Consider the following 22,052-nt stretch of genomic DNA (forward strand, 5'->3'; position numbering starts at 1 on the left):
GCCCTGTCTGGTACACAGCAGACGCTGCATGAATGCTTAGTCCCTGCCTGTTAGGTGGTAAGTACTGCATTAAAGGCTGGTGCATGCCTGGTATGCAGCAGGCACTGCATTAATCCTTGCTCCATACGTGGCCTAGAGCAGGCGCTGCATCAGTCCTGGCCCCGGGCCTGGTATGCAGCAGGCCTTCCATTAATGCTCGTCCCAAGAATGGTAGAGCGGAAGGCTCATTTCCGGGCAGGCAGTGCCAGGACGGCCCGGGAGACCGCGAGGGCCGGTCCCCCCTGGGTCTCGCGCAGGGCGGGGGTCTCCCGGCCCCGCGACCGCCTCGGCCGGGCGCGCGCCTCCCGCTCCGGGGCCGAGCGGGGCCGAGCGCGGCCGAGCGGAGCCGAGCGCCTCCGAGCCGGCCGGCGGAGTCCGCCACATTCCCACAATCCCGGGCGGCCCCGCCCGGCTCCCGGCCGCGCGTCCCCCAGCCCACGTCGGCGCAACCTAACCCGCGGGCGCGCCCGGCTCGCCCCGCCCCGCCCCGCCCCGCCCGCCGCTAGTCCCGCCCCCGCGGCGGCGCGCGGGCCGCCGCCCCCTCCCATTGGCCGCGCCGCCCGCCCGTCGGCGCCGTCCGCGCGCGGGTTAGGTTGTGCGGCGCTGTCGCTCGGTCGGCGGCTGCGGTTGGCGGCGGCGGCGGCGGCGGCGGCTGCGCGGGCGGAGGGCGGCCGGGCGAGAGAGCGCGGCCGAGGAGGACCGGCGCTCGCAGGCGGCCGAGCGGACCGGCCGGCCGGGGGCCGAGCGCCGAGGCCAGGCGGGCGCGGCCGGCGGCAGCGGGCAGGGCGGGCGGGGGGCGGCGGGGGCGGCGGGGGCGGCCGGGCGGCCGGGGCCGGGACGATGACTCTGGAGTCCATGATGGCGTGTTGCCTGAGCGACGAGGTGAAGGAGTCCAAGCGCATCAACGCCGAGATCGAGAAGCAGCTGCGGCGGGACAAGCGCGACGCCCGGCGCGAGCTCAAGCTGCTGCTGCTTGGTGAGTGGCCGGGCCTGCGGGCGCACCGGGGCCGATCCCCGCCCGGGCTGGACACGGGGGCCGATCCCCGCTCGGGCTGGACCACGATCCTCGCTCTAGCTGGACCCGGATCCCCACCCGTGCTGGACATGGGGACCGAGTCCTGCCCTGCTGGACCCCAACCCCCGCCTGTGCTGGACGTGGGGGCCGATCCTCGCTCTGGCTGGATCCCGATCCCCGCCCGGGCTGGACCCCAACCCCCGCCCGTGCTGGTCGTGGGGGCCGATCCTCGCTCTGGCTGGACCCCAGTCCCCGCCCTGGCTGGACACGGAGGCCGGTCCCCGCCCAGGCTGGACCCTGATCCCCCTCCTGGGCTGGACATGGGGGCTGATCTCTGGCTAGGCCGGACCCCGATCCCATGCCCATGCTGGACACTGATCCCTCCCCAGGCTGGACACCAGTCCCTGCCTGTGTTGGACACGGGGGCCCCGATTCCTGCCCATGTTGGACATGGGGGTCCGTCTCCACCCATGCTGGACAGACCTCTGCCCGTGCTGCCCCCACCCTGAGTCTGAATTGTCTACAGTGGGCCCTGGGGCCTCAGGTCAGCCCCTACATGTGCTGTCCATAGCAAGGCCTCAGTTTCTATGGGGTCAGCGCCCACCTGTGTTGTCCAGCTCGGGGCCACAGGGTCAGGTGCCTGTGCCAGCCAGGTGGGGCCTGACCCTGCCCATGCTCTCCACCTCCAGAGCCCCTTCAGTCTCTGCAGGGTCAGCTCCTGAGTGTCCTGTCCACATCAGGTCCCAGGTTCCTTCAGGGTCAGTCCATGTCTTTGCTGTCCAGGTGGAGTCCTTGGACCCCTAGGGGCCATCCCTTGCCTTTGCTGTCCAGGTGCAGTCCCTGGATCCCTAGGGGCCATCCCTTGTCTCTGCTGTCCAGGTGGAGTCTCTGGACCCCTAGGGGTCAGCCCCTGCTTCTCCTGTCGAGGTCAGGTCCGCAGAAGCCTGGAGGCTCTGTCCTCCGCCCCTCCTCATGTGACGACCCCCTCCGCACACAGGGCTGGCCCCTGTCCCTACTCCACTGAGTGTCCCGCCTTGCTGCCCCCTGCAGCAGTTCAGGACCAGCCCTCTGGGCTGCCATCCACACGGCGCCCCTCACCTCCCAGCATCCCATCTCTCCTCCCACCAGGTGGAGCCCTGTGCCCTCCAGCCCCGCTCCCCTGCTCCCTGCCCCCGCTGCCCTCCCCAGTGGGGTCCACCCCTTGGGGGAGGATGGCCTTCCCTCTCATCTCAGGTTTCGGTTTTAGCCAGAGGCCTGGCCGGGCAGACCCTGCAGGGGCCTCGAGGGTGTTCTGAACATCCCCGTTCCCTCTCCTGCGTCCTCTCCTTCCTCTCCTGGAGAAGATGCCGTGGTCTCCGTTGCCCCAAGGCACACCTGTTGCAGGGAGCCCGGCGGCCCAGCCGTGGGCACAGTGTTGTCACCCCAAATAAGGGCTGTTGAAGGCCTTAGCTTTGCTGTCAAAGGCAGCAAGGTCGTTTACAGAACAGAAACCCAGCCTGCCCTTCCGCTGAGCTCTGCGGGGCCTGGGCTGCAGGGATGGGCAGGCCTGCTGGGGAAGGGCGGGATGCTCGCTCGCGCTCAGAGTAGCCTCGGTGGGCCCGGGGCCCCATGGGAAGGGCTGTCACGGAGGGGGTACCCGCAGAACAGGGGAGGGTTTAGAGGCACTGAGTTTGATGGATGAGCGGCGTTGGGGGCCCTTTGTGGGGTGGCAGGTCTTGGCAGGAACGCACTGCTTCTCCCTCCCACAGGGACCCACCGGGTACTCGCCTTGATGAAATATCTTCTCTGGGTTTTTGTACATATGTTCTGATTTACCTAAAAGCTATGCAATTGGCCGTCTTTCCCAGACAGACAGGCAGGGAGTAACCTCAGAGCCTGGAGGGAGCCGGCAGTGGGCTTCTCCGGGTGGCACTCTGGTGACAGTGTGGCGCTGGCCGGCCTTGGCTGCGCGCGTGGACTTTATGTTGGAGCGCACTTTGGACATGACTGGCATCTTCACAGTATCACCAGCCGGCCTTGCCCAGGGCTGCGTGAGCCTCCAGCCTCCCCGCTGCCTCCGGAGCGCCCCCAGGCTGTAGATGGTGGTGGGGTTCAAGGATGCAGGTCAGCAGCCCGAGCTCCTGCAGCCTCGGTCTCTGCTCTCCCTGGGCTGGCAGGCCTGGCCCACATCCCACGGCCAGTGACCTATGCCCCCCTAGAGTCGGCTGCTGGAGCACCTGTGTCTGTGTCCCCCTCCTCCCCGTGTGACCCCAGACGGCACCCAACCCTCCCCCGCTAGCCTGCTCAGGGATTCCTGCTCCTGTCTCAGGAGCTCACGGGTCCAAAGTGAAGGTTTATGACACTAGGAGGACAAGCTGTAAATGCCGGGCCGAGGTCCAGGGGCCGCCCTGGCGCTGCAGGGTGTGGAGCCGCATCCCCAGCCCCACCCACTCCATGCCAGGAGCACCCCCACTGTGACCACCACTGATGTCCCCACGTGTCACTCGTGTCCCCTGGGGGCGGGATCGCCCCTGTCTGAGGCCCCTGCCTCGTGGTAGCACAGCGCAGACGTGTGTGGCAGAGCTGGTATGTAATCAGCGTGGATAGTCATGTCAGACATTTGTGAATGCTCGAGAAGCAATGGCTTTGTCGGGCCGCATGTGTGCGTGTGTGTGCACACTCAGGGCGCAGTGTGTGCACGCGTGCATGTGGCACACGCACCTTTATGGGTTCTGTGGTCTGGGCTGCGGCCTCGTTAACGTGTCGTCTGGTGGGAAGTAGGAGGGGGCAGCCCTGTCCGCAGTGCACACGCTGCCGCCAGCCTGGGGCCCGTGGACCTGGGGACCAGTGTCGCTACCCGTTTTTTTTTTTTTTAAGATTTTATTTTTCCTTTTTCTCCCCAAAGTCCCCCGGTACATAGTTGTATATCCTTCGTTGTGGGTCCTTCTAGTTGTGGCATGTGGGACGCTGCCTCAGCGTGGTCTGATGAGCAGTGCCATGTCCGCGCCCAGGATTCGAACCAACGAAACACTGGGCCGCCTGCAGCGCAGCGCGCGAACTTAACCACTCGGCCACGGGGTCGGCCCCTCGCTCCCCCGTTTTACTGAAGAGAACCTGGGGCCGGGGCTGCAGCCCGTGGGGAGCCACTGGGGCCAGGGCCCCGGCTGCCTTCTGCCTCCATCGTCTCCTTTGCCGTCAGGTTTCGGTTTCTTGGCAGGAACCACCGAGGAGGCGCTTGTCTGTCCCTCGGCAGGGAGAGTGACGCCTTCCATGGGAAGCGCGTTCCTGGAGGCCCGCGGCCTGGGGTTTCTAAATAAAGCAGGGCGGCCGGTTGTCCGGGCTTCCTATCCTGCTGCACGGCCCCGAGGGGCAGGGACACGGCCGGAACCCGAGTGGGGTGTGGCAGCCGGCGGGAAGGGCGAGCCTCCCGGCCACTGGGAGAGTGGGGAGTGCCCTTGGGTGGCCTCGTCCACCCTGATGACCCTGGGGCTGCCACAGTTCCGAGGCCCCCGGGACGTTTCTCCCGTGCGTTGCTTTCTTGCTCTGAGGGTCTGCTCCCTGGGGTGCTGTCCCTGGACGCATGAAGATCTGCCTTCCCTCGGGTCCCTGCCCCAACCGGGATCACCCTGTCCCCTTGCTGGGGCTGTAGGGCTGGGCCCCTGCAAGGACTCCTGGTGAGGGGCAGTTGGTGTGGCAGGGGCCTCGCGGGTGTCGCGGGCTCGGGCTGGCCCTACACTCGGGCCGCGACCACAGCGGTGGTGCACTCAGGCGGGCCGTCCCCGCGCGGTGCCGAGCTGTCCTGGCCGCTGCGGCCGGGCCGGAGGAAGTGCTTTACTCTGATTTCTAACCACAGAAGGTTTCACTTTCTGATTTTTGTGGCGCAGCCATCCCCGGGCAGCCCCGTGAGCATGTCTGTGGCCTCGCTGCTCCTGGCGGGGGCTGGCGCGGCGGGCGGGGTCCGGGATGGAGCACGGACAAGAGCGCGGGCAGGAGGGGTGCCAGCCACGGTCCCTGCTCCGTCCCAGGTGGCGCTGGGTGCAGAGTCGGAGCCGGGCGGGGCGGGTCTGGTCTGGGGCTCCAGCCGAGCGAGTGGGCAGAGTGGACCGCAGTCAGGAGGAGCCGGCCTGTCTTGGGTCCCCCGTGGGGCCCTCCTTTCCCGCTGGGAGCTGTGGCCATTCACAGAGGAGGGTCAGGCTTGGCGGCCTGCTCGCCTGGGGTCCCCGAGTGGCGACAGAGTGGGGCGTCTCCGCGGGCTGTGGGAGCGCCCATGTCTGTCCTGGAGGAGCGCGAGCTGCTCCCAGCACCGGCTCCCGGCTCGGGCTGGCCGGTGGGCACTCAGTGCAGCTGCTCACGGTGTTGCCAGCTCCTGGGGCAGGGCCTGTGGGCTCCCTGTGCCTCCCTGCCGGTCCCTCCACCGCCCCCCACCTTGGGGTCCTCGCACCCCACGGCCGGGGGCACAGCGCTGGGCAGGCCTCAGAGAGGTTTGCTGAGTGACTCTGATTTGCTTGCTGAATTTGCTTCCCCCGGGGAACGGGAGTGACTTGGTGTCCTCACAGTGCGCTTGGACGTGAGGCCCCCTGCTCAGGCGGGCCCCGTGCCCCTGGCCTGTGGCCTTCGGCTCCCATGTGTCTGCAGATGGGGGCTCCAGGGCACAGCTCCCAGCTGGGTCCCTCCTCAGGCCTCCTGTCGGGCTGGGATGGCCCCGGGTGGCCAGCGCAGTGGTGGGACCCTGGTGATCAGGCCATGTTTTCCAGCCTCGTCTTCCTCGTCTGTCTGGGGGGAACGATGCCCCTACCTATGGCTTTGTTGTAGGACTGAAGGTGAGGATGCCAGCCATGCACTAGGCACACAGTAGGCAGTCTTTGCACACAGTAGGCCCTCAGCAAGTAGGAGAAGCTGTTTTGTGTTTTGTGTTTTGTTCCTACTGGAAGCTTTGCGCATGTTCCTATTTAAAAGCTGTGGAACAGCCTTAGGAGGGAGCTAGCCAGGACGAGCTAGAAAGTGCCAGAAGGTGCTGGATTGGGGTTTCTGGCCCCACGTGACTCCCGAGCCTCTGTTTTCTCTTCTGTGAAATGGGAGACTCGTGCTGATTTTTTTAGGACTAGTCTGAGGGTTAACGAGGTGATGGTTGTGAAGCTGGGGAATGCCACCTCTCTTGTTCCTTTTATTCCAACACGCTGTCCACACGGGTCAGCGGGTCCCTCTGCCGCTGGGCGGGGTCTCCCTGCCCCACAGCAGGGTCTCCGAGCTTCAGCCGTCTCGTTGCCCGCTCTGACCCCCAGCACCTGGAGGGTGCTGTGCGTGGTGGGCGCACCTTGAGCACCGTCAGAGGAGCGGCCCCGGCTGGGCCTGGTGGACACTGCTGTGGCAACCGTCCTGTCGGTGTGCTCTGGGACCTCAGTCGGGGCGTAGAGCTGGAGGGGATGAGAGGTGACAGGTCAGACCCGCATGGAGGCCCGGGGGGCGGGAGTTTGGGAAGCAGGTCTGGGTTCTGAGGCCCCGTGGAGATGTCCGTGAGCTGGGCAGCGGGTGCGGTCTGTGCCCAGGCCCCAGGCCCCGGCCCTGCCAACGCACCTGCAGCTGAGCTGGACGGCGGGGTTGGGCAGGATGGGGGGCTCACACCAGGCCCCTGACCCTTGGGGGCGTCAGGAAGGGCTGCAGCACGGCCCAGTACATAGGGACACAGTGGGCTCAGAAGGCACGTGGTGGGTGAGGGACGCCCGCCAAAACCTCACAGTCGCAGCAGGCGTGGGGCCCGGCCGAGGGGCGGTGGGTGTCGGCACTGGGGGGCCCGGGCAGGGGACAGCAACCCTGTGCCGGCCCCAGCCCACTTTGGCCTGGAGTGGAGATAAGACGACGTGACGAGTCCAGAGGTCCATGCCATCACCGCCCGTGGCTTCCCGTCGCCTCGGGGCAGCAAGCTCTCACCTCCTTCCTGTGCTGTCGGCGCCCGCTGGTGCCTTTCTGTCGCTGGGCCCTCGGCTGGCTGAGGAGCACTTCCCCCAGGGCACCTGCCTTTTCTCACGGCCCTGAGTGATGGTCGTAGCAGAACAAGGAGAGACAGATGCCCTGGGGGCGGGGGGAGGGGTTGGGGGACCTGTGGTTGTGAGGCCAGGAGACCCGAGTCTGTTGAGATCCGACAGTTACCTGCTGTGTGACCTCAGTGAAGGAAGGAAGGAAGGAATGAATGAATGAGTGGGGCTGGAAGTTTGTCATCGTGGTTCTCGGCTGCACGCGGGTTTGGCATTTTTTCCATCACCTGCAAGAGGTCGGTGCCCTGTCTTTGATCTCAGGCCATTGACACAGCTCGAGGTCCGTCCTGGGTTCGGGCTGCATTGCCAGGACTCTAGGTCTGGGCAGGGCCGTCACCTGGGCCTCCCCGCCTTCTGGGGGTTCCCGTGGTTGTGGACAGCCAGGCGGCAGCCACGGGCCCCACTGTGGACTCCAACAGTCGCGTTCTCGTCGCCAGGTCGTGGCCAACTTCCTGCCCTGCCCTCCTCTCCCCGACACTGAGAGGGTGTCCGCAGACCCGCTCCCCCATCCCCCCTTCTGCTGGCCTGGGTCTTGGCTGGAGGGGGGCCGGTGCTGCCTCCTCCCCTGCATGCGCCTTCCCTCCGCGTGCCGCCTCTTCCCCAGGTCCTCACCGAGGTTGGACTGGGAGTGTGCCCAGAGGGTGTCCTGCAGGCTCCCAGGCCGGCCCTGTCCCCGCTGTCCCCGCCCCGTGCTGGAGTGCGACCTCCGACCCCTGGGCTGGACCCCAGGTGCTCCTGTTCCTGGAGAAATGACCAGTCAAGCCCGGCCCCAGCACGGGGGACGTGTGGGGGACGCGGACAGAGCCGGCTTGGTGGATGGGACTAAGTTCATTCTGAGAAAGCGTGCGCAGCGCCTTCTGGAGCTGGGCCTGGGCGGGGGCTGGGGCGCAGGCCGCAGGCAGAACCCCTCGAGAGGGGACAGGGGACCGCAGGCCTCACAACGGTGACTGGGCAGCGGCCTCTGGAGCAGAACCAGTGGGGCGCTGGGGGGGCTGTGACTGTGGTTTCCGCGGGGGGCCAGTCATATGGGGCCGATGGGGTGGCTCCTGTCCTCAGGGGCGTTTCTGGGAAGCGACGGTGGAGGGGGTCAGGGGCCTCGGACGTGGACTTGGGGTCCGCCTGCAGCGCGGAACTGGAGCCGCCCGGCTTCCTCATGGGGAGGTGTCTCGTGCGCTTGTCCCTCAGCGTCCCCACCTGTGTGGGCGCAGACCCACCGCCGCCCTCTGTGTGAATGTCGCCAGCACCTTGGGGACCCACGACCCACCAGCCCGCAGCAGCCCCTATGTCCTCTCACCCTGCAGCCTCGTCAGCTCAGAAACATTCCCTGAACGGAGCCTTGCGCTGTCCAAGCCCCGGGGCGGCTTTTTCCTCTCATTCCCGGAGGCCATCGGGCTGCTGTGTGTCCACATGCGGCAGCTTGTCATTGCTGAGTGGCGATTGTGGTACAGAAGGCACAGATGGCAGCCATCTGCCAGGGGAGGCCATTCGGGCTGATGCCACGGTCTGGCAGTTACATGTGAACCTGTCCCGGGTCGTGTGCAGGTGTCTCGTGTCGCGTTGCTTCGCTCAGGCCGGTGTTGGCGGAGCTCAGAGCCTAGGCGGCCGTGCCCTGTGCTCTGCGTGGTTGGGAGCGAGTGGGGTCTGCGTGGCCAGGGCGAGGCCTGACCAGGGGGCTCGAGCGCCCTTGCTGTTTGGGGCCTGTTTTTCTCCTGGCGGGCAGCTGGTGGAGCCTGTGAGACCACATCTGTTGGTGGTTCGTGCCAGGGCGGGCAGGATGCACTGGGGCCGCAACACTGGGGCTGGGTGAGCAGCCGGTTCCCGATGGGCCTCCAGCCCAGAGACCCCGCTGGGCAGGTGGACACTGTGGGGGCAGCTGAGTTGCACATGGCGGCAGGCCGTTTCACAGGTGGCTGTGTGAGGACAGCACCGAGGATGTGGGTGCAGCTCGGGCACATGCGTGGTGGGCAGAGGCTGGGCCGACTCAGGGTGGTGAGGATGGGCCTGAGCAGCGGGATGGGGCACATGTGGGGGTCCGGAGTCCCCAGAAGGGGCCACTGGGTTCAGTCTGTGAGCGAGTGGCCCCCGCGGGGGCATTGAGTGGGGGTCTCAGGCAGTGTGTTCTTAGAGTTCAGAAGTTGTCCCTTGCTGTGTGGTGAAGTCGCTCCAGAACTCGGTAGCTTGAAACCACACAATTATCTCTCAATTTCCGAGGGTGAGGAACCTGGGGGTCCCAGCTGGGGGTCTCTCGTGGGGTTGAGGTCAGGCTGTTGTCCAGGGCTGCCTCATCTGAAGGCTCGACTGGGGCTGGAGGAGCCACTTCGGAGCTGGTTCCCCTGTGTGGCTGTTGGTGGAGGCCTCGGGTCCTCGCTGCGTGGGCCTCCCCACAGCACAGCGCTGCCTCCTGTGGTCAGGGGTCCAGAGCGCCAGGAGGAAGCGCCTGCCATGTGTCACCTCGTCCCGGAAGTGATGCGTATCGTTCGCCATGTTCTGCTGGTTAGGACGGGTCCCCGGGGCAGGCGGGCTCGAGAGGAGTCGGGCTGTGCCTCTGGGACGAGGCAGGTGCGTGGACGTGTTGGAGACGGCTGCGGCTGCCGGCCCGTGCGCAGGGCGGATGGGGGTGGGAGACGGGTTTGCTGCTCATGGCGGGAGGCAGTGGTCCTTGACCGGGGGTGGCAGGGGGGAGGGTGGGCGGGGAGAGGCTGAACAGGAGGGGCCCCAGCAGCGTCGGTGCTGGTGCGGGATTGGGGTCCCCAGGACCCCGAGTCGCACGGGAGGCGTTGAGACTGCGGCTCATCGCGAGCTGGGATGAGGACACAGCCGGCCGTGTGGCCCCTTGTCTCACGGTTTCCAGCCCGACGCTCTGGGCCCCTCGATCCTGCGAGGCAGCCGACCACCATGCCCCCCTCAGGGTCAGCGTGCCCGCCTGGAAGGGCCTCGGGAGGTGGTGTCCCCTCACTCACGGAGGGAGAGCGGGGCCCAGCAGGGGTCAGTGATGTGATCGTGCCCACTGGGGCGGAGGGGAGAGAGTGGATGCGCGGGAGTGGCGAGCCGGGGGGCCTCTGGGGGGACCTGGGACGTGGGGCTCGGGGTCGTCCGGGTGCCGTGGTCACGCTGGGTGCAGCCAGGGGCTCAGCGGTGGGTGGCTGATGTGGGGCAGGGTTCCAGGTTCGGGGCTAACGAGGAAGGAGCCTTTGGGGATCGTGGGGTGACGATATGGTGCCCTGGGACTCGATCTGGCCCTCGAACCGCGTGGCCTTCGATGCGGCTGCCAAGCCCCTGCCCCGGAGGACAGTGCTCGGGCGGCTCTCGCGATGGAGGAGCGGCCCGGGTCAGGGGAGAGGCGCTCAGGTCAGGCTCGCTTGTCCCGGGGGCGCGGGAAAGCATGGAGCGAAGGCCACAGAGAGGGACTGGAGGCGCGACTCTGAGGGTGGTGGCACTCCCACCTGGGGAGGGTCTCAGCCTTTCGGCCTCTGCGTCCTCCTCTGCAGCCCTGTCACCTCCAGACGTGGCAGCTCCAGTCGCTGTGACCGGCAGGCAGTGGGGGCGCAGACGCCGCGCTTCCTTTCTCTGGGCCTCAGTTTCCTCTCGTGCAGGACGCGGTGTGCTGGAGGAGGAGGAGGTTGAAGGCGGGGACACACTTTGCAGGGCGGCTGCCCGCTGGACGGGTGCGCCCCACGCCCCCTCCGAGGGCGGCTGAGCCAGGGGCGCGGAGGGCGGGTCCTGGCGCCACGCTCACCTGCCCGCCCCGCGTGCGTCCGCAGGCACCGGCGAGAGCGGCAAGAGCACGTTCATCAAGCAGATGCGCATCATCCACGGGGCCGGCTACTCGGAGGAGGACAAGCGGGGCTTCACGAAGCTGGTGTACCAGAACATCTTCACCGCCATGCAGGCCATGATCCGCGCCATGGAGACGCTGAGGATCCTGTACAAGCACGAGCACAACAAGGTGAGGCGCGCGCGCGGCCCCGCCTCCGGCCCCGCCCCTGACGGCCTCCGGCCCCGCCACGCACTGCCTCTGGAGGCCACTGGCCCCCGTGCCGGGCGTGTCCGCTTGACCCCAGACTCCCTGCCACGCAGCTGTCAGCAGCCCATGTGGCAGACGGGGGTGCCGGGCCCTGGAGCCGCCCCCGGGCTGGGCAGTGCGAGCTCACCTACTGGTTTTGGCCCCCTCGGAGGGCCACACTATGTCTGACCCTCTGGGTGACCCCTCATGGCAGGGGTACTTCTCTCCTGTGTTCTATAGTAACAGCTTTATTCAGATAAAATTCTCACATCATACAATTCGATTAGAGGGCCGAATTCCCTGGTTTTTAGTGCATTCACAGAGTCGACATTCCGTCACCCTAAGAGGAAGCCCCGTCCCCACCAGCAGTCACCCCCACCCCCTCCCCAGCCCCTGGCCCCCACGAGCCCGCTCTCTGTCTGTGGATCTGCCTGTTCTGGACGTTTCCCGTCCATGGGATCACACGCCGTGTGTCCTTCTGTGTCTGCTTCTCTCCTTGAGCGTTGTGTGTGCAGGTCTGTCCACGTGCAGCTGTGTCAGGGCCTCGCTCCTCTTCATGGCTGCGTAATATTCCAGTGTGTGGGTGGACATGCTGTGTCTGTTGACTGCCAGCAGACATCTGGTCGTGTCCACTTTTTGGCTCTTGTGAATCGTGCCTCGGTGACATTGGTGTGTGGGTGTTTGCACGCCTGTTCTCAGCTCCTGGGCGTGTATGGGGAGTGGAGCTGTGCCCCGTGGTGGCGGCAGTGCGCCCTCTGGGGGAGCCGCCCCCTGCTCGCCCAGCCAGCGCCCCTGGCCTCCCTGCTTTGCTCTTGTGGCTCTGTCCTCAGTGGCCCCTCACACACCAGACGTTGCGTCCGGCTGACATGTGGCGTGGAGTCCATTTTTGTTCAAATATGACTTACATGAGTCATTTGCTTTGAGGCTTAGGAAGGTCAATCTGCCAGGTTTCTGATGTGGCTCCGATTGGCGCCTTGCTTCCCTTTCCCCCACTTCACAGGGATCAGGGCACCCACAGGGCCAGGCACTGGGGGGGGCCCCACTGGCCTGGCTGTGGGGCCCTGTGTGTGGGGCCCCTGGGGTCTGGTTGGTCCCATCTCTTCAGCCGAGGCCCCCCCAGAGGCTCACGGTGGGACACAGATCTCCATCAGCATCCAGAACGGGCGCACACCGCGGCCGCTTTCCTAACTCTGGCGTTAGTGATGCGCGGCTGCACCCTGCCATTTGCATATTGTCCTTGGTGGCTTTTGCTGCAGTGGCTGAGAGTGTGGCCTCTCTGGCCCTCCACAGAGCCAGGTCGCTCGTCCCCGATCTGCATGAAGCCGCGGTTAGTCAGCTTTCTGGGGCTGTCTGGCCCTCTGGGGCTGATTAAGCCGTGGGCCACTGGCCATTGAGTCCCGCTCCAGCCCCTCCCCGCCCATGGGTGGTCCCCTGGCCCCCAGCCCCCAGTCATCTCATTCCCACACAAATGACACTGTCACTTCAGAGATGACAAGGGTTCAAGGAGCTGTGTGCCAGGAAACGGGGGCAGAGACCAAAGGAGCAAGCCTCGTTTGTCACAGCAGCTCCCTGTGACTCGGTGTCCTCACTGTGACGGGAGCTGCCGGCGGTGCTGTCGGCTCCCTGTCCTGTTGGGAGGCTGGGATCTCCTCCCGGGGTCTTCGCCTGGTGGTTTTGTAGAGAGAGAGAGCTCACTCAGGTGTCTGTGTGCTCGTTCCCAGCCCCTGCCTGCTCCCACCTGCCAGAGCCGCCAGGGCAGCCCCCCACCCTGGGGACGCGGGGGCCGGGCGGGCCGCTCCCAGGAGCTGCCTGGCTCCTCCCCCTGAGGGACAGTGGCTGCTGGCGCCCTCGCTTCTTTCTGACACGTGTTCCCGGGAAGCTGGAGCCGATGGGCCCGACTCCGGCCGCCGGGGGCTGGGTGCGCGGCCGTGTCCCGGGGCCTCCGTGTGGCCGGGCCCCCGGTGAGCCTCTGCCCTCCCACCTCGCAGGCCAACGCGCTCCTGATCCGGGAAGTGGACGTGGAGAAGGTGACAACCTTCGAGCACCGGTACGTCAGCGCCATCAAGACGCTGTGGGCTGACCCCGGCATCCAGGAGTGCTACGACCGCAGGCGCGAGTACCAGCTCTCCGACTCCGCCAAGTAGTGAGTAGGGGCCCGGCGGGAGCGGGCGCGAGGGACATCCAGGGACCCAGGGTGGGGGACTGAGAGAGAACGTGGGCGCAGGCGTGGCACATGTGCTAGAGGAACGGAGACACCACGCTGGGGGCGCGGGCCATGTTCTGGAATCTTCTCTGGTGCCTGCGGCCTTTCTGTGAATCTGCAGCAGTTCCAGCCGAGGGGCCATCCCTGGAAGCCCCAGCCCTGGCCCTGGCCCCGCAGCGCCTGCTTGGGGTCCCTCAGACCGGCCTCTGACGGCCCAGCCTTCCCTGCTTGGCGTCCTTTGTGTCCCCAGAGACCCAGCCGCTGACCGGGTCCTTCCTCCCCGGTCGGGGGTGGGCAGGGCCCCACAGCGACCCCAGCGTCCTGTCTTGTCCGGGGGTGTTGGGCCGACTCAGACCCCGCCAGCGAGCACGGTGCCGTGCGCCTTGGACCGGCGGTGGCCGGGATGTGCCCGGGCAGCTGGCCTGAGCGCGCCCGTCCCACTGTGTTGCAGCTACCTGACGGACGTGGACCGCATCGCCACTCTGGGCTACCTGCCCACCCAGCAGGACGTGCTGCGGGTGCGCGTGCCAACCACGGGCATCATCGAGTACCCTTTCGACCTGGAGAACATCATCTTCAGGTATCTGCGCGCGGCTTCCTCGGGGGGCGGCTGGCGGCCTGGGGCTCTGCGAGCTGGCGAGGCCGTTGGTCCCCCAGACCCCGAGGCCCTGTCGTGGGGCAGTGGAAGGCTCCTTGGCCCCCGGGCTTTGCTGTCAGGGAGCTTCTGGTCCAGGAGGAGAGAAGACTTGTAAACAGTGACTGTCACTGAGTGTTAGCGGAAGCCCTGCCTGGGTGGCCGTGACCTCGAGGGGTCGGGGGCTGGCCGGAGGGGCCTGGAGGCTTGGGCGGGGCCTGTGCAATGGGGCCGCAGCAGGGAGGGTGCCGGTGCGTGTGCGGATGGGGGGTGGCCCAGAGTCCCGGCCAGAGCAGGGCGTGGCGGAGGGAACCTGAAGGCCCCCAGGGACCCATGCAGAGCCAGGTGACGGGGCTTCCGGGCCGCTGTGCCTCTCAACATGTTGTAAAAGGGACAAGCTCTCCCTCAGGGTCCAGTCCTGGCAGGTTGTGCGGCCGGAGTGGACTCGGTGCCGTCCCCGAGGACACGCACCCCGCCACTCAGCGAGGCCGCAGCTTGTCCAGAGCCGCTAGCGGCAAGGCCAAGTGTGGTCTCCTGGGGCGGCCACGACAGATGACCACAGACGGGCAGTTTCCACCCGCAGACATTTGTGCTCTCCCAGTCCTGGAGGCCGGAGTCTGAGATCGGGGGTCGCAGGGCTGGTCCTTCTAGACTGTGAGGGGGCGTCTGTCCCATGTCTCCCGGCTTCTGGGGTCCCTGGCAGTCCTTGTGTCCCTTGGTTTGTGGACGCGTCACCCCGATCTCTGCCTCCATCATCACATGGCCTCCCTGTGTGTCTGCGTCCACGTGTCCCTTATTCTCGTAAAGACCCCGGTCCTTGGACCAGGGCCCCCTCTCCAGCAGGGCTCATCCCAGCCAGTTACATCCGCCCTGCCCTGCTTCCATGTTGGCCGTTCCCTGTTCCGGGGGCACTGAATCTGGGGGACACCGTTCGGCCCCGTGCACTGAGGCGCAGGCTCTGGTGGGCCTGTCTCCCGGCCGTGACGCCTCCCTTGCTGCACTTGTCACGGGGCCTCCCCGGGCAGGGGCTCCTCCCACGGAGGCGGGCAGCTGTGCCGCTGGCCGCGGTCTCCTGCCCTGGAGCCTTGAAGCGCCCGCCCTGCCGGGGTCTGGGGAGTGTCTTGGGTTTGTTTCGAGGGTTTGTGTCCTCGCCCGAGACCTGCTGGGCCCCTGCTTCATGTGGGGGCTGCCTGTGCCCTTGTGTCCTGGTGTCCTGGGGTCCCTCACACGGTCTCGCCCTGCCTCTGCCCCAGTGCCCGTCCCTGCTCCCTCCTGGAGCTCAGGCAGTGGCGTCACCTCCTCCCGGAGGCCTTTCCCTATACCCCCGCAACCCCACTGAACGCGCCCACTGGGTGCCTGAGCCACACATGGCCTCCACTCCTCTGCCGGCATTGCCCCTCCTCCGGCCGCCCCTTCCTCCGGTCGTGTGTTCACAGAAGGCAGGCTGGGGGCGCCGGCACCGAGCTCGTGGCCCGGCCCCAGTGCGAGCCCGGCCGGCACTGACTGATGGCGTGGTCGCCCCGATGCGTGAGGACATGAGCCTGGTCCCAAACAGGACCTGGTGTGGAGACTGCCCCTGGGGCCTGCGTTCTGGCCCCGTCCTGGGGAGGCTCACGCTCCAGAGGCTGTGGCCTCCGACCTCACGGCCCCGCTGGGTTCCCCAGACTGGCTGCTGCTGCTGGCTGGGCCTGGCATCCAAGCACGGGGCCCTCGGCTGGCCACCACCCTCCTGGGGCTTCACAGTCACCCTGGCACACCTGCCGTCCACCCACTCCTCCTGGTCGCTCCCTGAGAGCCCTGCAGGGCGATGGGCCTCTGCCGGCATGCAGGCCGCCTGTGCTCCCCTGGGCGCCCCCGCCATGTCTATCCGAGCCCAGCCTTCCACTCGAGCTGCGGACGGGTGGCCATGGGGACCTCACCTCCTCAGGCTGGTGTTCGGGCCTGACCTTTCCATCTCCATTTTCCTTTTAAAAATAGAGCATCTCCCCTCATTGTGGAAAACTTAGGAAATTCACAAGTAGAAAGAAGAGCCCCCATAGCTGCCCGTGACACTCAAGGCCCCCTTGTGTCTGTGCCTGTCGTCGGTATTCCGTACACGCAGCCCAAGAAGGGGACGAGCATTTGTGCCCCACAGCTGTCCCCTCGTGATGGCCGAGGCCCGTCCGTGGTGCCTGTCCCTCCGTTTGTCCAGCTGTTGCCATGGGGGAGCCCGAGACGGCTGTGGGGTCTCGGGTGCTGCCTGTTGCCCAGCGAGGGAGGGTGGGCCCTCTCAGGTCCCACTGGGGTCTGCGCTGCGCCCCCGGTGCTGTAGACGGGGCCCTTTCAGAGCAGTCGCGCCCCCAGGGGCGGCCCTGCACCCCTGCCGTTCCCGCCAGCGCTGGCCACTCCGGGGCCATGGCTCGTCGGGGGGAGGCCGTGTTGTGGGCAGCCCCAGCACTGATCCCCGGCGCTTCCGCCCCTGCAGGATGGTGGACGTGGGAGGACAGAGGTCCGAGCGGAGGAAGTGGATCCACTGCTTCGAGAACGTGACGTCCATCATGTTCCTCGTGGCACTCAGCGAGTACGACCAGGTCCTGGTGGAGTCGGACAACGAGGTGAGGGCCTGGGGCAGGGCGGCGTCCCCGCGGGGGCCCGGCGGAGGGGCCGTCACTCGCAGCCTTCCCTCCGCAGAACCGCATGGAGGAGAGCAAGGCGCTCTTCCGGACTATCATCACCTACCCCTGGTTCCAGAACTCGTCCGTCATCCTCTTCCTCAACAAGAAGGACCTGCTGGAGGATAAGATCCTCTACTCCCACCTCGTCGACTACTTCCCCGAGTTCGACGGTGAGCCCGGGGCGGGGGCCTGCGCGCGGCCGCGGCGTCCTCACCCCTCTGCCCCGTGCTCCCTGTGGGGCCCCCGCAGAACCAGGAGAAGGTTCTGGAGCCCCCACACCCTACCGGGCCTGTTGGGGAGGGCTGAGTGCTGGGTGTCTCCAGCGCATCCCTTGCCCTCTCTGGGCCTCAGCATCCTCATCTGCGAATCAGGGACGGCAGCAAGGAGGGTGTTTTTTGGGGTCCTCTGGAGGCCGGCAGCACCGTCAGTGCCCCAGGGAGCTCCCCGGGGCTCTGGGCCGCCTCTCGCCTCAGCTCGGTGCTGCTCCCGGGCCTCTGACGGGCAGAAAGGCCCGCCTGTCCCCAGGGGGTTCTGTCCTCGAGGGGGCTCTGGGCTCAGCACCACGCCGGGACACTCCCAGTCCCCACTCGGCAGCCTGTCCGCACGTGCCCATGGCCCGAGCCAGGAGTCCCCGTGGGCTCGGTGGCCCTGTGGGGAGGAGCGAGGCGCTGGAAACGAGGGCAGGGACAACACACCAGGACCGTGTCCTGACTGCTCCCTGGATGGCCCGCACTCCTCACGGGAGGCGAACAGCTCCCTGCAGACCCCCAGGCCCTTAGAGGAGCGGGGAGGAGGGATGGGGGTGGCAGGGCTGGGCCTGGGGACGGCTCCGGTGGGGTGCTCCTGTAGACCGGGGCCGGTGCTCTGAGGGGGCAGGGGGTCAGGAGTGTGGCTCTCGGCTCTCGCAGCCTCCTGGGTGGCGGGTGGCTTCCCCGTGGGGCTGAGCCGTAGGGAGTGGCAGGGGGTGATGCGCTGAGACCCCAGGGCGAGTGGGCTGGGCGGGAGGGAGGGTGGTGCGGCCATGCACGTGTGCACGTGTCTGCAGGTGTGCATGGCGGTGTGTGTGCACAGGGGTGTGTATGTGTGCAGATGCGTGGGCGGGGGTACCCGAGCGCATGGGTGCGGCGCCGGCCCTGTTTGGTTGTGGGTGTGTTTGGGGTGCGGCGTGAGCGCGGTGGGGGGAAGCGAGGCCGAGGAGGAGGGTCCGCTCCAGTGTGGAGGAGGTGGGAGCGTCCACGTGGGCAGCAGCAGCGGCCCAGGGGGCCGGGGCTGGGGGCCGAGGGCCGGGTGGGTGGGGATGGGCCGATGCCCTGAGTGGACCCCGGGGCGGACCCCCACGCATGCGCACGTGCGGGAAGCTGCACCCAGCGGGGCCCCGGCTCAGACCCCGAAGCACGTGGCATAAACCGCGGGCAGCCGGCCCCGGAGCCGGGTGGGAAGCTGTCCCCGCGGGGCCGGGGGCCGGGGCCCGGATCCGGGTCCCCAGGCAGGGAGCTGTGCTCACCGCCCCGCCCCCCCAGGGCCGCAGCGGGACGCGCAGGCCGCGCGCGAGTTCATCCTGAAGATGTTCGTGGACCTGAACCCCGACAGCGACAAGATCATCTACTCGCACTTCACGTGCGCCACCGACACGGAGAACATCCGCTTCGTCTTCGCCGCCGTCAAGGACACCATCCTGCAGCTGAACCTGAAGGAGTACAACCTGGTGTGACCCCGGCGGCCGCGGAGGGAGACCGAGGGCCGGCGACAGGCCCCCCTCCGGCCGCGCGCCGGGCCGCCCGCCGCCCCGGCTCTGCCCACGGAGGAGACGGGTTTTTTTTCATATTTCTAACAAATGGTTTTTATTTCACAGTTATCAGGGGATGTACATCTTTGTTTCTACACGATTCGTGCAGCTTCTCACCTTTTGTCAGCCGCAAAGGCAGCCTTTTTCTGGCCTTGACTTGTGGCTCGCTTTTTTCTAAAAAAAAAAGAAAAAAAAAGGAAAAAGAATCAAAAAAGGAAAACGGAGACAAGTGGAGATGAGACCCGCGAGCGCCGAGCCCCGGCGACCCCAGGCCTGGCGCGGCCGCAGCCCCGGCGCCGGACTCCTGCCCCCTCCACCGCGGAGGGGCGCGCACGGACTCCGACTTCCCCCCCTTTTTTTTAAGTTATTGGCATCCTCGTGACGGACGCTGTGTTTTGCCCACCGGACTCCAAGAAGTGGGGGGGTGGGTGGCTGGCGCCCCCCGCTGCCCACCCTGGGAAGTGCCTGACCATTATTTTTCTTTTCTTTTTTTTTTTTTTGCGGAAAAAAATGATGAGTACGCCCTGCGTACGCTCCACCGTGGAGGAGACGCCCCGGGCCCTGTCGCACCCCGTGCGGCCGCCCCATCCCCACCCCACTGCCGGGGCCCCGACCCCGGGGAGCCGCGGGGAGGCCCCTCGCTTGGAAGCGGCTTCCGTCGTGTTCCGTTTTGCAGCCCATTTGGGAAGAGCGATCGCGGGGCGGGGACGGTGTCGGGATATTCTCAGGTCTGTCCCTTAGAGGCGGGGCCGTGGCCTCCATCGCCCGGCCGTCGGGGGCGCCTCGGCCCGGGGGGTCTCCAGGCCTGGCCCCCCGCCCCGGCCACGCACTGAGCCAGAGCCGCGGGGCCGCTTCCTGGGGGCGCGGGGTGGCTCTTCACCTGGTGGAGACCGAGCACTACAGTGTTTTTGTTTTGTATGTGTGGGTTTTGTTTTTTTGCACAAACGGACCGGGAGGGGAACTGCCGGCGATGCCTTGGGCCCCGCGGCGCCGGGAGTGGCCGTGCGCGCCGCCGGTGCTGCGCCCGAGCAGGAAGGGGGCTCGTGGCCCTGGGGGCAGGCGGCGGGCAGGAGTTGGGGGCTGCGGCGTTCCTGGGGGTCAGACCGGGCCGGGGGCCCCCAGTCTCTCAGCCCGTTTCCCTTTGGCATCTCTGCCAAAAGGGTCCTTCTCGTGCCATTCTGTGCCGCCCCCCCAGGTGCGCCCGCAGTGGGGGGCAGATGGTGCTGCTGGCGGGGCCCCTCCGGTCCTCACGGGCCGGCCTCTCCGCGTCCTCGCGCCTCTCCAGGGCCCCGATCACAAGAAGGGACCAGGATGGGCTCTCCGGGGGGTGGCGTGGATGGGGAGGGGCCCCCAAGTATTAACTCTTCCCCGAGGTAGGCAGCGTGCCAAGCATCGCAGGGCCAACGCCGGGCGGACAGCAGGGCCCCCCACGCCCGGGCGCCGAGGCCGGTTCCGTGCCAACGCCAGCCGGGCCGGGGTCTCGGCCCCTCCCTCTCCCGGGGGGTGAGGCGGGTGGGTTTCTCGTTCTCCACCCTGTGAACTTCACCTCCATCGAGATTTCTCCGAGCGGCGACCTCCCTCCGGTCCTGTCTCCCCGCAGAAGGAAAGCCGCCGCCCGGGCGCCCTGGTCCCCGCCGGGGAGACATCCCAGTGCCAACGCCCCCGCCGCGCGGACGTGCTCCAGTCGGCCTTGTATATTACACAGTCCTGATTTCAGACGATTTAAACCCTTAACCTATTTAAAAAAAGAATATTATATAAAAATGCTGTTTTTAAACCTTTTGTCATTTGAAATGCATGTACTGTGCGTGCTGGGGGCGGGGCGCCATCCGCTCCATGCCAGCTTCCTGGGCCGGGGCCGCCCGCGACCAGGCCGGGGGGACTGCGGGCGCAGCGCAGCGTGTGGGGCCCTGACCCCTTAATCCAGGGACACCCGATGGAAATCGACTTTTCATATCTTTCTCCTGAAATGAATTGTTTTAAATTGGAATAAATTTTGTTCCTAAACGCTGCGGCCCCTTCTGGCGTATTTCCTTGTTGCTGGTGACAGGGGTGGGTGGGGGGCAGCGGAGGGGCCCTGAAGGTCCCCGGATGTCCCCTGGTCTCCCTGCGGTTGGCTGGGAACCCGCACCTTCAGGCTGCGATCAGCTCACGGGAGCCACGGCCACGCCTGCCCAGGGTGCGCCCCCCGCCCTGAGGGGCCCGTGCCTGCAGCATCCCCTCTCTGAGCTCCTCCTGGCCCCTGACTTCAGGTCCGTCTGTGTGTGCTGCGGGGCTGGAGCGCCCTGCGAGAGGCACCTCTGTGTTACGGGGCAGGGGCCTGAGATGAGGGACATGCTCCCTGTCGCCGATACCCTGGGAGACACACCCTCCCCCGCCTTCATGGCTAGAAACTGAAGAGGGTGAGCCAGGGGGTCTCTGCCGTCTTCCTTCAGTCGTGTGTTCCTTAAACAACTTTTTTCTAATTGTGGTAAAATAGACATAAAGTTTACCATCTTCGCCATTTTTCAGCGCACAGCTCAGCGGCATGAAACACATTCACACGGTTGTGCCACCATCCCCTCCATCCGTCTCCAGAACTTTCCATCTCCCCAAACGGAAGCTCTGTCCCCACGAAACGCTGACTCCCCACCCCTCCCCCAGCCCCTGGCCCCCCATCCACTTTCCGTCTCTGTGGCTGTGGCTCCTCTGCGGACCTCCTGTGAGTGGACCACACAGTGTGACCCTCTGTGTCTGGCTCACGTCACTGAGCATCACGTCCTCCAGGTCCCTCCACGTGGGAGCAGGTGTCAGGATCTCCTTCCTTTTCATGGCTGCGTAATATTCCAGGGTGTGGAGGGACCACACTGTGAGTGTTCATCACCCGTCCAGGGATACTCGGGTGCTTCCAGCTTTTGGCGGCTGTGAATCCAGCTGCTCTGCGCGTGGCTGGGCGAATAGCCCTTTGAGCCCCTGCCTTCGATTTCTTGGGGCAGACACACCTAGCAGTGGGATTGCGGGCTCACACGGGGATTTGATGTTTAATTTGTTTTGAGGAACCATCATCCTGTTTTCCGCCGCGGCTGCCCCACTGCACGTTCCCACCAGCCGTGCGCAAGGTCCCAACTTCTCCACATCCGCCTCCTGTTTGATGTACTCGTCGGTCAGCTGATAGGCCTTGAAGGCCCCCTGTGTGCCAGGCACTCTCCTAGCTGCTGCGGACACAGCCGCGGAGATAGCACTTAGCATCACGACTTAATCTATGAAGAGAAACAGCAGGGAAGGGCGACGGCGAGCAGTAGAGGCCACTTGAGACGGGCTGTTCAGGAAGGGCTTTTCTGAGGAGGTGGCATGTGAGTAGGAAGACTGGAAGAGAAGGGGCCGTGCTGTTACCTCAGGGAACAGCTTTCCAGGGAGAGGGCACAGCCAGTGCAAAGGCCCTGGGGCAGGCCCAGGCCTGGAGTGTGGGAGGAACAGCGAGGAGACCCGTGTGGCTGGAGCAGACGGAGGAGGGGGACAGAGGGAGGAGGGAGGAGGGAGGGCAGGGAGGGGACCGGGCAGGTCGTGCGGGGGGCCTGAGGGGTCGCGGGGAGGACTTGGCTTCTCCCGGAGGGAGGGGGAGCCTGGAGGGCTGCGGGCGGAGGAGGCGGGCCCGACTCAGGGGCTCCGGGCGCCCTCTGGTGGCGGCCGCGGGGAGGACAGGCTGGGGGTGAGGGCGGGAGCCGGGG

The 22,052-nt window shown here is 66.6% G+C and overlaps 1 protein-coding gene across 1 annotated transcript; it reads left to right on the top strand.

The window, feature by feature from the left end:
* Window positions 1-826: 826 nt before the first annotated feature.
* Window positions 827-20,352, top strand: GNA11 (G protein subunit alpha 11). The gene is made up of 7 exons (XM_070622507.1): window positions 827-1,015; window positions 10,827-11,011; window positions 13,057-13,211; window positions 13,723-13,851; window positions 16,370-16,499; window positions 16,576-16,729; window positions 18,080-20,352. Exons 1-7 carry the CDS (start codon window positions 880-882, stop codon window positions 18,268-18,270), a joined length of 1,080 nt encoding a protein of 359 aa, XP_070478608.1. The 5' UTR covers window positions 827-879; the 3' UTR covers window positions 18,271-20,352.
* Window positions 20,353-22,052: the final 1,700 nt, after the last annotated feature.

This window comes from Equus przewalskii, chromosome 6 (genome assembly GCF_037783145.1).
Source record: "Equus przewalskii isolate Varuska chromosome 6, EquPr2, whole genome shotgun sequence".
NCBI classification, from domain to species: domain Eukaryota; kingdom Metazoa; phylum Chordata; class Mammalia; order Perissodactyla; family Equidae; genus Equus; species Equus przewalskii.

What these genes read in the sequence shown, in the direction of transcription:
- GNA11 (XM_070622507.1), top strand. Translation starts at nt 880, where the DNA reads ATGACTCTGGAGTCCATGATGGCGTGTTGCCTGAGCGACGAGGTGAAG. An exon ending in GCTCAAGCTGCTGCTGCTTG is followed by an intron (nt 1,016 to 10,826) that starts GTGAGTGGCCGG and finishes GTGCGTCCGCAG; the next exon opens with GCACCGGCGAGAGCGGCAAG. An exon ending in CTGGAGAACATCATCTTCAG is followed by an intron (nt 13,852 to 16,369) that starts GTATCTGCGCGC and finishes CCGCCCCTGCAG; the next exon opens with GATGGTGGACGTGGGAGGAC.